General features: G+C 39.5%; 1 protein-coding gene and 1 non-coding gene across 6 annotated transcripts in view; both read left to right on the top strand.

Moving 5' to 3' along the window:
- The window catches only part of SPIRE1 (spire type actin nucleation factor 1), a 197,140-nt gene that overhangs the window by 95,480 nt on the left and 86,249 nt on the right, over positions 1–15,411 (top strand). For all 5 annotated transcript variants that reach the window (XM_023228440.3, XM_023228441.3, XM_023228439.2 and 2 more), the window contains exons 3-4: positions 662–895; positions 12,043–12,168. In XM_023228440.3, the coding sequence (XP_023084208.1) occupies positions 662–895; positions 12,043–12,168 (360 nt within the window). The remainder of the gene's footprint in view (positions 1–661; positions 896–12,042; positions 12,169–15,411) is intronic.
- Positions 14,368–14,469, top strand: LOC111553637. The gene has a single exon (XR_002735018.2). It is a non-coding gene; the product is annotated as a small nucleolar RNA U13 (small nucleolar RNA).

Genomic DNA, 15,411 nt, shown 5'->3' with positions numbered 1-15,411 from the left:
AGGCAGTATTGAGAAATAAAGTGGGATTTCCTGCATTGGCCAAAGTCTGGAGCAGTTGTCAAGGTGGTATGCAACAGTGGTGTATCTACTGTTGATACATGAGATCCATTTGCCCGGTAGTAATATTGATGGAGGTGGGTGGTAGGGAGGAATATCTGTGAGCTACCTTGAAAATTCAGGGTTTACAAAAGGTCTCTCATTTGTTTGCATCGTCTGAGAGAGATGTGTTTTCAGTGATTGAATGGAACTAGAGAAGTGTGTGTATATGGATATAATAGATTTTTGTTGTCGTTTAGGCTTAAGTTAATTGCTACCCATAACTGAGTTTTCAGTCTTTCAGATACTTGGGATGTCTGTGAATCTCTAAATAGATAAACATTGGCGTAAGAGTTCTGAGAGGATATATTTTTTGGTAACTATATCTGTTCTCAGAAATACCTTTTGGACATGTGGAAAATCAACTCGGTTATTATTTTATATATGAATGGCAAATACAGATTTTTAACACAAAGTATAAACCTAAGAGAATATGAAAAGGGTTTGTGTATGTGTTGTATGTTGGTTTAAGGGAAAAAAATCATACTAAACATTTTATGCCTCACAGTTAGTCCTAGAAAGCTCTTCAGTCATCTCCACTAACCACTTTTTTAAATGTTCCCAGGTCATTGAATCTTTGGGAATTATCATTTATAAAGCACTGGACTATGGTTTGAAGGAAAATGAAGAAAGGGAACTAAGCCCTCCGCTAGAGCAGCTCATCGACCGCATGGCCAACACGGTGGAAGCTGACGGCAGCAATGACGAGGGCTATGAGGCTGCAGAAGAAGGCCCAGAAGATGAAGAGGATGAAAAGAGGAAAATCTCAGCTATTCGGTCGTATAGAGATGTCATGAAGGTAAGGCAGCGTTTTATGCAGTGCTTGTTTTTTTCCAAGAGTTACTATTTCTTCTTTTTTTGTCCCCCTGGAGACATGGTCTCACTCTGTCGCCCAGGCTAGAGTGCAGTGGTGTGATCGTGGCTCACTGCAGCCTCTGCCTCGTGAGTAGCTGGAACTACAGGTGTATGCCACCACACTTGGCTCATTTTTAAATTTTTTGCAGAGATAGGGTCTTGCTGTTTTGCTCAGGTTGGTTTTGAAACCCTGGGCTCAAGTGATCCTCCTGCTGCGGCCTCCCAGAGTGTTGGGATTACAGAAATGAGCCACTGTGTCCAGACTGTTATTTTTTAAAACTTGAATGGTTGACACATATCTGTATTTATTTAAAAATAATAAAGAAAGAATGGTGATTCAGCATTTAATAATAGTTCCCAGACTTGTCAGCAGCCTGAACATGGACATTTGTGATTGAATCATAACTCAAAAAACCGCTTTTAGATATTATATGCCCCTTATCATTACATATCATGTGTCCGCATGACTGGGCATTATGTCTTCAGTTGACCTCTGTATTGCCTTTTTCTAGAGTAAATAACAACTGTGATCCACTTACTTACATGAAGATTTTGCATCTCAAGTATAACAACTGACTGTTTTAGGTTTTCTTGACTTACCTAGTGGTATTTATATGTAATGAAGCAAGTTTGGTTGGTTATACTTAATTTTTCTCTTTTAAATTTTGCCGTGTACTTGAAGGTCATCATTTCTACCATGCCAAATATGCAGAGATTAACATCAAACATATTTGTCAAATTAGCCATAAAAGCGTTCTATTTTCAGTTACTTATATATGATATTTGCTAGGCTTTACACTTATATATGATATATATATACTTATATATGATATTTACTAGGTTTTATAAGCAGTGTCAATCTCTTATTTTCCAGCTTTTCATAAAGTGTTTCAGAGACAGGACTATAGAGGCACTGTGACAATGGTAGTTTTCAAGTGTGCTGAGTGCTTCTGTTCCTTAGGCCTCCTTCGATGGTACAACTCTCAAAGACTCTGGAAAGAACCATACAAGTTACTCTTCTTATGAAATTCGGATATATTATTTCGTTCTTTTAAGATGTGTAGTGCTTCTCATTTTAAATCAACAGGCTAACACATAAAATACATACATATAATACACAAACAAATAGAAATTTGATGTGTTTTATTTATTTTATGTTTTCTAGACGTTAAGGTTTGTTTTTTAAAAACATGTAAACACACTTAAAGGCCAGTTAAACCTTCTGCAGACCACAAATGACCTGCTTGTTCTATGGAAGACCATTGATAAATAGTGATTGAAAACATGAAGAGTAAAAGGTTTTACATTAAGAAGCAAAACCACTCATACATCTGAAAGTGAGCTAACAGTGTTTTGGTGGTGTGTGTGTTGGCGGAAGTATGCATAAGAAGTGGTGAAAGAGGAAAGGAACACCCACCTAACCAACTAGATCCGTAAAATCAGCCCTGGCACCAGTAATGTAACATGTCATAGCCAGATTGCTGTCTTAAACTACAGGTTCGGAAGATGAGGTGCAGAGAGTAATTGCAATTTTAAAATTCTTATTCAATGACATTAAATATCTTAACTTATAAAAAATTACTGGACATTTAGAAGTTTGAATAGATACCTTTTATTTTTTAATTTGAGCTACTGTGGTTCCCTAACTTATTGCTATCGTTATATGAAAAATGAATAGTTAAAAGGGTACTTACGAAGACAGGTTATTGGCTTGGCATGGTAGTTCACACCTGTAATCCCACCACTTTGGGAGACCCAGGTGGGAGGATCACTTGAGCTCAGGAGTTTGAGACCAGTCTGGGCAACATAATGAGACCTCGTCTCTATTTAAAAGGAAAAAAAAAAAGGCTGGGCACGATGGCTGATGCCTGTAATCCCAGCATTTTGGGAGGCTGAGGCAGGTAGATCACTTGAGGCCAGGAGTTCAAGACCAGCTGGCCAACATGGGGAAACCCATGTTGTCTCTACTAAAAAAAAAAGAAGTACAAAATTAATCAGGTGTGGTGGCTGTACCTGTAGTTCCAGCTAGTCAGGAGGCTGAGGCACGAGAGTCTGTTGAACCTGGGAGGTGGAGGTTGCATTAAGCCAAGAGCGCACCACTGCACTCCAGCCTGGGTGACAGCGAGGCTGTCTCAAAAAAAGAAAAAAAGAAAGAAAAATTTTTAAAGGTTTTATAGATTGAAGGAAAACTGAAGATTACCGATTCTATTCGAATTTTATTGGAGAATATCACAGCCTTACCTTGTTTCTTGGTTTCCATGCTAATCAAAACTGACCCATAAAATTCTCCACATCTGTAACTGTTCTGAATGTTCCATGTAGCTGAATGAGAAGAAAAATAATTACTGAAACATTTTACAAGTAAATGGACATTTTAAAATACTATAAAACCCATGATTCCTCATCATATAGTGCAGATATGAGTTTGTGGTTTGGTTAGCAGGTTGAAAACCTCAGTTCATAAATTGGCTCATTGTTTACTTTGTTGGAAGAGAAGACAAGAATTGTCTGAAGAATTGTAACTCTCCTTGTTTGAAGTAGAAATGTGAAACTAAGTTTGATTGATACAAATAATGTGATGTTTAAGAACTTGAAACAATGTGTTTTCAATTCTTAGCAAGCAAGATCCTCTTTAATGTGTAACTTTTGTCCGGGATAGTCTTTTATTCCAACTAATCTATTAATTTGTTATGTTTTAGTATGGTACATTGTAGTTGAAAAGTGCCTTTATATCCCCCTTCTATTACTGGAGCCTTATGATAACACTGTGAGGTAGATTGGGCAGGCATTCCAATGCGCATTTCACAGAGTCAGTCGGGGGAAGAGTAATGTGAGAGTGGAATGCTAGCCTCAGAGTTCTAACATTAAATCTAGAATTATTTATCCAGTATAATGTCTCAACAATAAAGGTAAAATATCAGCCAGGGTGGATCACTTGAGCCCAGGAGGTTGAGGCTGCAGTGGGTAGTAATGGTGCCATTGCACTCAAGCCTGGGTGTTACAGTGAGATCTTTTTTTGTTTTGTTTTTTTCTGTTTTGTTTCTAAAAAAAAAAAAAAAAAAAGGCAAAATATCTTCTCTGACAAACACAGAAAATTTGTCACCAGCAGACCTTGACTAAAGGCAATACTAAAGAGTATACATCAGGCAGAAGGCAGTCCGTGTCTGGTAGAAATTAGGAGATGCAGAAGATTTGAAGAGCAAAGAAAATTAAACATGGGCCGGACATGGTGGCTCATACCTGTAATCCCAGCACTTTGGGAGGCCGAGGCAGGTGGATCACTTGAGGTCAGGAGTTCACGACCAGCCTGGCCAACATAGTGAAACCCCATCTCTACTAAAAATACAAAAAATTAGCTGGACGTGGTGGCACGTGCCTGAAAGCCCAGCTACTTGGGAGGCTGAGGCAGGAGAATGGCTTGAACCTGGGAGGCAGAGGTTGCAGTGAGCCAAAATTGTGCCCCTGCACTCCAGCCTGGGCGATAGAGGAAGACTCCATCTCAAAAAAAAAAAACATGAAAATAAATCTAAATGAATATTAACAGCAAAAAATAATAATGTCTTACATGATGTAGAATATATTTAGAATTAAAATATATAACAGTAGGCCGGGCGCGGTGGCTCAAGCTTGTAATCCCAGCACTTTGGGAGGCCGAGACGGGCGGATCACGAGGTCAGGAGATCGAGACCATCCTGGCTAACACGGTGAAACCGCGTCTCTACTAAAAAATACTAAAAGTTAGCCGGGCGTGGTGGCGGCGCCTGTAGTCCTAGCTACTCGGGAGGCTGAGGCAGGAGAATGGCGTAAACCTGGGAGGCGGAGCTTGCAGTGAGCTGAGATCCGGCCACTGTACTCCATCCTGGGTGACAGAGCGAGACTCCGTCTCATAAAAAAAAAAAAAAAAAAAAAATATATATATATATAACAGTAGCACAAAATTGTGTGTGAGAAAGTGGAGTTAGTGTTCTAAGACCTCGGCATTGACGGGGAAGAGGTTAAAGCACTAATTTATTAGTGCTAACCTTTATTAGGAAAGCCACTAAAGCCTAACCTTTATTAGAAAAGCCACTAAAAATAAATAAAAGAATTTGTAAATGTCAGGCCAATAGGGAAGGGGCAGGTGAAGCTAATAAAATTACTGGTAATCCAAAAGAAGAGATGGAAAGAATTGAAAAGGAATATAGAACAGGGAAAACAAATAGAAGATGGTAATTGGACACCGAAATATATTGGTGATTACATTAAATGTGAATATTCTAAATGTATACTGTTCAATACAGTAGTTACTAGCCACATGTGACTGTTAGTCACTTGAAATGTGTTTCGTCTGAATTGACACGGACTGAGAGGACAAAATCTATGCTGGATTCCAAACGCTTGGTACCGAAAAAGGGATGTAAAATGCTTCGTTGACCAGGTGCGGTGGCTCATGCCTATAATCCCAGCGCTTTGGGAGGCTGAGGTGGGCGGATCATTTGAGGTCAGGAGTTAGAGACCTGACCACCATGGTGAAACCCTGTCTATACTAAAAAGACAAAAACCTTAGCCAGGCATGGTGGTTCACGCCTGTAATCGCAGCTACTCAGGAGGCTGGGGCAGGAGAGTCACTTGAACTTGGGAGGCAGAGGTTGCAGTGAGCCAAGATCACGCCAGTGCACTCCAGCCTGGGCAACAGAGTAAGACTCCGTCTTGGAAAAAAAAAGAGGGCCTCATTAATAATTTTTGTATTGGCTATAATTTGAAATATTACAATAATATATATTATAGTATTGGATTAACTAAAATCTATAATCAAAGTTAATTTCACTTGTTTCTTTTTACTTTTTTTGATGTGGCTACTAGAAAATTTAAAACTACATACACAGTTCACACTGTATTTCTGAGGACTGTACTAGCCTAATACTCTAATTTTTAAAAGACACAGATTTTTATACTGCATTAAAAATACAAAATCCAGTCATATGTTGTTTACAGAGTAGACACTATAAATAGGACATAGAAAGCTGGAGTAAAAGAATGGACAAATACAACATTCTAACCAAAAGAAAAGTATCACAGATACTATTTTAATATAAAATGGACCTAAAGGCAAAAAGCATTACTAGAGATAAAAAAGGATGCTTACTTATAAAAAGTTCAATTCACTAAGGAGAAGTAGCATTCATAAATTTATGTGCACCTAATAACATAGCCTATAACAGTAGCATTGAGCAACATTCAAACAAATAAAACTAAAAGGGAAAGTAGACAAATTTACAACCAGAGTGGGAGGTTTAAAATACCTCTCTTCGTATCAGTACAAATATAGAATGTTTGGACAATGAGAAAAACAAACCTGACTTAACATTAATAGGACATGCCACCAGACACTGCAGTTTACACATTCTTTCCAGGTATAAATGGAACAATTAAAAATTTCTCCATATTCTAGGCCTTAAAGCAAGTCTTAACAAATTTCAGAGGGTTAAAATTACATAGGAAATGTTCTGTTACCATAGTGGAATTAAGCCAGATATGAATAATAAAAAGATTTTATTATTTCCACATAGACTTGGAAATTAAGAAACTGCTTTTAAATGCCCGAAGAGTCAAAGAAGAAATCACAATGGAAATAAACTGAATAACGAATGCCTGGATGCAGACCAGGCTCAGTGGCTCATGCCTATAATCCCAGCACTTTGGGAGGCCAAGGCAGGTAGATCGCTTGAGGCTAAGAGCAAATATGCTGCATAAAGGGGTGATTCACATCCCGGGCAGGACAGTGCAGGACAGTGTGAGTTGTCACCATGCAACTCAGAACAGCATATAATTTAAAGCTTCGGATTTATTTGTTTCTGGAATTTTCCATTTAATATTTTCGGACGCAGTTGACCACAGGTAAATGAAGCCATGGAAAGTGAAACTGTGCATTAGGAGGAACTACTGTACTTTAAATCCTAATAATTGCTAAGAAGAAAATGCAGAGTGCAGTGATTAAAAAGTAACAGAGAGGCCAGGTGCAGTGGTTCACACTTGTAATCCCAGCACTTTGTGAGGCCGAGGTGGACAGATCACCTGAGGTCAGGAGTTTGAGACCAGCCTGGCCAACATGGTGAAACTCTGTCTCTACTAAAAATACAAAAAATAGTCGGGCATAGTGGTGTGAGCCTCTAATCCCACTTACTTGGGAGACTGAGGCAGGAGAATCGCTTGAACCTGGGAAGTGGAGGTTGCAGTGAGCCAAGATCACGCCACTTCACTCCAGCCTGGGCAACAAGAGTGAAACCCCATTTCAAAAAAAAGTAACAGAGAAATTAGAGGTGAGTAGTGCATCTAGAAAGGACAAACAGGGAAGACGTTCTAAGCAGGTGACATTGAAATCAACACCTGGAGGGTGAAGAATCAACAAAAAGATTGGTGTGTTTTAAAGAAACAAGTCTAGGATTTACCGAAACAAAGTGGAAAGAAGAGCCACACATGGGATTTGAGAGGTAGGTGTGAGCTTTAGATGATGAAGGACTTGAGGAACACAGAAGAGTTTGGGATTTAAGTTCAGTGGGAGTCACTGGCCCTCCCGTGCTTGGGACATTCTTTCCTTAGGTTGTGCATGGCTCACTCCAATCTTCATTGAGCTCTCTGCTCTGGTGCCACCTGCTGACCAGTCTTTCCAGATTATCGCCCCTCCCCACCACTGGCCTCATTTTCTACCTCTCACCTGCTTTCTTTTTCCCTCTTTCCCTCCCTCCCTCCCTCCCTTCTTTCTTTTCTCTCTTTCTTCTCTTTCCTCTCTCTCTCTCTCTGAGTGCAGTGACGTGATGGCGTGATCTCGGCTCACTGTAGCCTCCACCTCCCGGGTTCAAGCAATTCTCCTGCCTCAGCCTCCCAAGTAGCTGGGATTACAGGCACCCGCCACCATGTCCAGCTAATTTTTGTATTTTTGGTAGACACAGGGTTTCACTATGTTCGCCAGGCTGGCCTCAAACTCCTGACCTCAGGTGATCCACCCACTTCAGCCTCCCAAAGTGCTGAGATTGCAGGCGTGAGCCACCACATCTGGCCTATTTTTCTTAATAGCAGCTGTTATTCCCAACGTGTGTGTGTATGTGTATGTTTAAGGGTCTGAGATACCCATTACTAGTTTTGAGAGGAACAGGACATTGACTTGCTCAATACTGTATTAGTCCTTTTTCACACTGCTGATAAAGACATAACCTGAAACCGGGAAGAAAAATAGGTTTAATGGACTCACAGTTCCACGTGGCTAAGGAGGCCTCACAATCATGGCGGAAGTCAAGGAGAAGTAAGTCACATCTTACATGGATGGCAGCAGGCCAAAAAAGAGCTTGTGCAGGGAAACTCCCCCTTGTAAAACCATCAGATCTCATGAGACTTATTCACTGTGGTGAGAACAGCACAGGGAAGACCTGCCCCCGTGATTCAGTTACCTCCTACCAGGTCCCTCCTACAACACGTGGGAATTCAAGATGAGATTTAGGTGGGGACACAGCCTAACCATATCAAATACTGTGTTTTCTTTCTGCCACAGTGCCTGGTACGTAGTCCGCACTTGGTGAATATTGTTTGAATGAATGATTGGATGCTTTTAAGCAGGGGATGAACATAATTCAAATTACATTTATAAAAGATTTTGCCTGTCAAGTGGAGAAGAACCATGTAGATGTGTGAGAGAGGAAGTTAGGAGTCCTCTAATGAAAGAAAATGGTGGCTGTGACCGTGATGATGGTGGAGGAGATGGAGAAAAGTAGAGAGCTGTCAGGTGGTATATTGTGAAGGTAGAAACAACAAGACTTACTGATGGATTGAATGTGAGTGGTATGGGAATAAGGAATAATCAAGGATGACTGTCACTGGGCATGGTGCCACACACCTGTAATCCCAGCTACTCAGGAGGCTGAGGTAGGAGTATTGCCCGAGCCCAAGAGTTCAAGACCAACTTGGGCAACATAGCAAGACCCTATATTAATGGGGGGAAAAAAGGATGACTTTTAGAGTTGTTTGAGCTGTCTTTGTGACTTCTGAGTGGAAATGCTAAGTACATAGCCATAAGTTTTTAGCATAAAGGGCTGGCCTGCAATAGGGATTGAGGAATTGTCAGCTTACAGGTGGCATTTAAAGCCATTAGACTAGACAAGGGCAGCTACAGTAAGCAGAGGATACCCAAAGATCCAAGACTGATCCTTCAAAAACCTCAGCATTTCAGTGTAATTTAGAAGTCCATGCGTAGAGCAAAGAGGAGAGACAGATTTATATAACAGGTTACATAAACCAGTCCTTTCTTTTTAGAGATAAATGGAAACCCAGCAATGTTAAATAACTTGTCCAAGATCATATAACCTAATTTTGTCCCCCAACCCCTGATGTCCCTTTTTTGTAACTATAAAAATGATTTTGTTGCATTCTTACTGTATACCATGCTCTATGCTTTAAGTACTTTAAGAACATTGTTCTCTTTAATATAAAGATAATTACATTTATTTTAGAGTAGAATGGAAAAGAACTTGGGCTCCAAAGTCAGACTACCTGGTTTCGGTTCCATTTCTGCCATTGACTAGCTGTGTAGCCTTGGGCAAATTACTTACCTGGTCTAAATCTCAGTTTCCTGATCTCTAAATTGGGTTTTTGCAAGGGACCCCTTGCAATTCCATATGAATTTTAGGATCAGCCTTTTCATTTCTTAAAGAAAGGCTGTTGGGATTTTGTTAGGGATTGCATTCAATCTGTTGATCACTTTGGGTAATGTTGTTGCCTTCACCATATTGTCTCCCAACGTATGAATACAAGATGTCTTTCTGTTTATTTAGGTGTTCTTTAACTTCTGTTTATTTTGTACTCTTCAGTGTATAAGTCTTATACCTCCTTAGCAAAATTCCTTAGCAAAATTTTCTTAGCAGATTCCTTAGCAAAATTCCTTAGCAATTCCTTACAATTGATGCAATTGTAAATGGAATGATTTTCTTGACCTCATCTTGTTCTCTGGCCGTGTGTAGAAATACAACTGATTTTGTTTGTTAATCATGTATTCTGCAACTGCTGAAATTGCTTACTAACTCTAGTAGTATCACTTTAGATTTTCTACGTGTAGGATTGTCATACGCATTTTAAAAAGCGTTTTTTAGACCTAGCTATTGCCTTTACACCAGTGTTTTTAAAGTTGCGTTTTACAACCAGTGAATGGGTTGTGAAATCCCAACAGTGAATGTGCAAGTTTTGTTTTGTGAAGCTTTTGTATGTGTAACATGCACATATGCATGCATTTGTGTATGATATGTAAATGTATATAAATTCATTTCTTACTGTGGATAGCATTTGAAAACTTTGAAACCCAGTGGCTTTATGCCATTTCATTATGTAACTGGAATATAAGATTAGGGTAAGTTACATAAGCTAAAGCCTTAGTAGTTGTCTTTCATTACCTTGAATGGCAATTCTGTATTGCAAGATGTTTTCTAAATACAAAAATAGTTGAGCAAAAACTATACTCTTTATTAGTGGCTCTGTGAGCAATAAACTTGTGAGATTTCTACTTTTAATGCTTCTGAATAAATCAGTTTTTAGCTTTTTTTGGTACTGTGAAGAAGGTTTCCTATTCATACTAGAGATATTTTCTTGAGAAGGTATTTTGTGAAAGATAGTGATCTAACTATTAGATTCTATAAGATGCTTACTATACATGAAAACACAAAGCCACATTATTAAGCATATTACAAACTACAAAGATGTCATTTATTCTTTAATTAATAGAAAGTATTAAAAATAAGATGTATATTTTTAGTTATTGTATTAGTGTCCAGTTTACTGACTGTAGTAAGAAATTAAGAGAACTTACAGCTTGTTAGTGCAAATGAAGTACTTTAAAATGTAATGATTGTACGTGGATACAAATTATTTTATAGAAAGATAAAATTATTCCTGTGTATGAGACTCTTAATAGGATGTCTTTCCAGTCTGATACACTAAATGGTGTTTGATTTTTCTAAATTGCTTTGCATGATATTAAGTTGCACCTTTTACCCACAAGTAGTTGTATGGGGATTATTATGAACTATGTACGATAAAGGACATTGGGGCTGTAGGCAGCACCCGTGGCCTTACGTTGCCCTCTACCCTCTGTCCTCCACTCCACATCTGCTGATGAGGCAGCTTCCCTGAGGTCCACATGTTTTGTTGACATTCTTTTTTTTTAACTATGTTACAAAATTGAACATGTATTGGAATGAGCCTGGCTTCAGAACCTAGTAGGGACTGACTGTGTTTGAATTCTCCTCCCTCATGGTAACCATGTGACTATGGACAGACAAGTCATGTGACTCCTCTTAGCCTCAGTTTCTTTTTCCATATGAGGATAATTCAGCATTACATTGAAGAGTAAATGGTATTGTGTTGGATATATGACATGTCAAATACTGTAGCTGGCATGATAATTGCTTAATAAATGGTAACTGTTTAAAAACTGGAGCCATCATCAGTACACAGTAAATGGTGGTTCCCTTTCTGTTCCCAACCAAAACTTTTACATATGTCCTATCATTTTCAAATGAAAGCTAATTCTAGTAAACTCATCTGTGCTGTTGGGTCTGTTAGTTAGTGGACCACTTTTCCCATGTAATTGTGTAGACTTTACGATGGTCTTGTGGTACGTGAAGCCCTGGATGATGGGAATTGCCTGGCTGTCTAATATGAAAATACAGATGTGGGGGTGTGTCTGTTTTTTTTTGTTTTTTTTTGTTTTTTTTTTCTGAGATGGAATCTCACTCTGTCACCCAGGCTGGAGTGCAGTGGCGTGATCTCTGCTCACTGCAACCTCCGCTTCCCAGGTTCAAGCGATTCTCCTGCCTCAGCTTCCTGAGTGGCTAGGATTACAGGCATGTGCCACCACGCCCAGCTAACTTTTATATTTTCAGTAGAGACAGGGTTTCAGCATGTTGGTCAGGCTGGTCTCAAACTCTTGACCTCATGATCCATCTGCTTTGGCCTCCTAAAGTGCTGGGATTACAGGCATGAACCACTGCGCTCTGCTTGTGTCTGTTTTTAGGTACAAAAAATACCCCAAATATTAACGAAGCACCATTATTTTATTTTCCCCTTCTGTAGTTGTGTGCTGCTCATCTCCCTACTGAATCAGATGCACCAAATCATTATCAGGCCGTATGTCGTGCACTGTTTGCAGAAACAATGGAGCTCCATACATTTCTGACCAAAATTAAGAGTGCAAAGGAGGTGAGTACTACTGCTTTGATATTTACTGGCATTGTTTGATTGGCTTGGCGTGCATTTGGTGTTTATTGGAAGAGAAACCTAAATTTTCAACATTGTCCACTCTATTGTTTTAAAAGATTTATTACCATCCTTTAGATGAGTGCTGAAAGTCATTTAGGAAAGAAGCAACTTAGGTAAAATTAAATCTATTCTATTAAAATATCAATAGTGTGAACCATTTAAGAAACAGATTTTCATACAGATTCCTTGCAAATGGAAATAAATGTTACTGAACTAGTTCAGTCCATTCCCATGTGACTTGCTTTCCACCCCCCTTTCTCTTCTGTCCATTCTGAAATATGTTAGGACCTCTTCCAGAAAGGGAGAAAGGCTCAGAAAAGAAGTGACACTCACATCTGATCATTTGTTTTCTTTATTTATTTTTATTTTTATTTTTTTTGAGACAGAGTCTCACTCAGTCACCCAGGCTGGAGTGCAGTGGCCGGATCTCAGCTCACTGCAAGCTCCGCCTCCCGGGTTCACGCCGTTCTCCTGCCTCAGCCTCCTGAGTAGCTGGGACTGCAGGCGCCTGCCACCGCGCCCAGCTAATTTTTTGTATTTTTAGTAGAGACGGGGTTTCACCGTGGTCTCAATCTCCTGACCTTGTGATCCACCCACCTTGGCCTCTCAAAGTGCTGAGATTACAGGCATGAGCCACCGCGCCCGGCCCTGTTTTATTTATTATTTATTTAAAAGGTGAGTCACCATGTGTTACATAGGTGGTTGTGAAGATTCAGTGAGATCTTATGTAAAATAGCACAGCATCTGGCAGAAAGTGAGAGCTCAGTACATGTTAGGTAATGGATATCTATATTAGTCAGGGTTGTTCAGAGAGAGCCAATGGGATATATAGATATATAGGTATATGAAAGGGGGCCAGGTGCAGGCTCATGCCTGTAATCCCAGCTACTTGGGAGGCTCAGACAGGAGGATCCCTTGAGGCCAGGAGTTCAAGATATGTGAGAGGGGGTTTATTAGGGGAATTGGCTCATGTCGTTATGGAGGCTGAGAAGTCCCATGACAGGTTGTCTGCAAGCTGGAGACCCTGGTATTCCAGCAGCACAGCTCAGTCCAAGTCCAAAAACCAAGGGTAAGAGAAGAAAAGTATATCCCAGCACCAGGAGAGAGAGGCCAATTTTCCTTCCTCTGTTTTTATTGTATCCACGGCCCCAGCCAAATGGATGGTGTCCACCTAAACTGAGGGCAGCACTTAGTCCACTCAGACTCACACACTAGTATCCTCTGGAAACACATTCACCTAAATACATACCTAAAAATAATGCTTTACCAGTTCTCTAAGTATTCTTTAATTCAGTCAAGTCGACATCTAAAATTTACTATCACAGTATCCTGTCTTTTATAACTAACACATAGGGTTTATCAGAAGCACTAGGCTAAAACTTACCATGACCCACAGTTTGGGGAAGAACGCATGCTGGATGTGTAAGCAAGAAAGGGAAAACTGAACTATTTGCCCAATAAGATGTACTTAGCCCTGGTAATAAGTAGGTGATGGATGTCTCAGGCAGATCACCCATAATAAATCACCCTTAAATAGATCTGTTGTATGTATATGAATAAGAGCTCTAAGCATCCCTCCTCTGCTCTAGCTAGGGTACTGCTTATAGTCTGTCTTTTTATGATAGGGCAATGAAAAACTTTGCCTTTTTCTTGTTTTAATTTTATTAAATTGGATCAAGGAGGAAAGTTGTCAACAGAGTGGGAAAAAGGGAATTATATGTTAAGAATAAATGTGTGTGTGTGTGTGTGTGTGATGGATTAGCTGTTCTCCTTGAGCAGAACCAGAGGAAGTGGGATCTGATTAAAAGCTTCAAAGTGAACATCCAAAGGCACGTCCTCAACTAGGTTTTCTCACATAGTAGAAAAGATTACTTTTTAATCTTTTCCTAGCTTGTTAAGGCTATGAAACAAACTAGGAAATTATTTTTCCTAGCTTGTTAAGACTGATACTGCCTTCCCCAGAGCATTATTTTTAGGGTGTACGTGTACGATCCTGTGGGGTTAATAGAGGAAATTAAATGAGCTCTTAAAGTCCTTCCAACACTGGCATTCTTAGAAACTGTTTCTGAGCTTAAACAGAACAATATTAGTAATTTTACTGCTCTACTGCAGTGAGCATTTAAAAAATGTTTACTCTTGATCCGTTTGCAGTTCCAAAGCGTGATGATTGGATATTCACACTCTTGTGTGAGATGTTCCTTTTTCTAGACATTGTTATGTCAGCACATTACTCATCTGATGTAAAAATAATGTTCTTGATTAAAAATGCTCTTGATTAAAATTTTGCTTTGCCAGATATGCAAACTCACTTTCAAAAAGAGGTTCAAACATTATTAAAGTTTATTTAAATAAAAAGCTGACAGGTGGAGTAAAACTGCTGTGTGGCAGTGCCTGCAGAAACTGGCCAGGCTGACCGAGGTTGGGGCCTCACAACTGGTTGGCGTTCCAGCCACATCTCTCACCCTGTCACCACCCCAAGGCGGGGACTTTATAGGCATTAGTTCCATCCTGTTTGCATATCTCCTCCTCTGTTTTTACTCTGTTGATCTCCGTATCACCCTTTCCCAGTATTCTCTGGAAACTACACTCCATTTTGAAAAGAGTCCCCTCAGGCTCTTCTGACACTTGTTCCCCTAAGGGTAGTGCTTTCTCCTGCTTTCCTCCTCTGGGAAGCTGGTCTCTCCTCTGTATCTCCCTGTTTTGATTGGGGTGGGTTTGCTAATATCTGTCTCTCCTCTGCTGCCTGCCAGTAATCAGCCTTCATCCTCGTTGAAACACCCTTCTTCCTTTGAAGCTCCTGTCATCACTTCTCTCATTTTGAGTGATTTCCTAGACAAAGAAAGCACGTAAATTGCCTGTCAACACTAAGGTTTCAGGAATGTAAGTTTCTTTTACCTCTACAATGTATAAGGTTTTCTTGAAATGATAGAACATCTTTATACATGTTAGTTTATGTATGTAAATGGTTTCAACCTTTTCTCAAAAATACTGTTTTCACACTAAAAATACTATTCGTTAATTTGATTTTTTTCTGAAGATCTCAAAATACTTTAAAAATATTTTAAGACTCACTCTTTATACCTATGAGTTAGTGTGTACCAAGTGGAATTTTTGAAACAATAGACTCTGATTCAACAAAATTAAAAATTGGGTTATCAACAATGTTTCAAACTACCTTATATC

The sequence above is a fragment of the Piliocolobus tephrosceles genome, chromosome 18 (assembly GCF_002776525.5).
Source record: "Piliocolobus tephrosceles isolate RC106 chromosome 18, ASM277652v3, whole genome shotgun sequence".
Taxonomy (NCBI): domain Eukaryota; kingdom Metazoa; phylum Chordata; class Mammalia; order Primates; family Cercopithecidae; genus Piliocolobus; species Piliocolobus tephrosceles.
The sequence above is the reverse complement of the archived record's forward strand: the minus strand, read 5'-3'. Positions and strand labels throughout refer to the sequence as shown.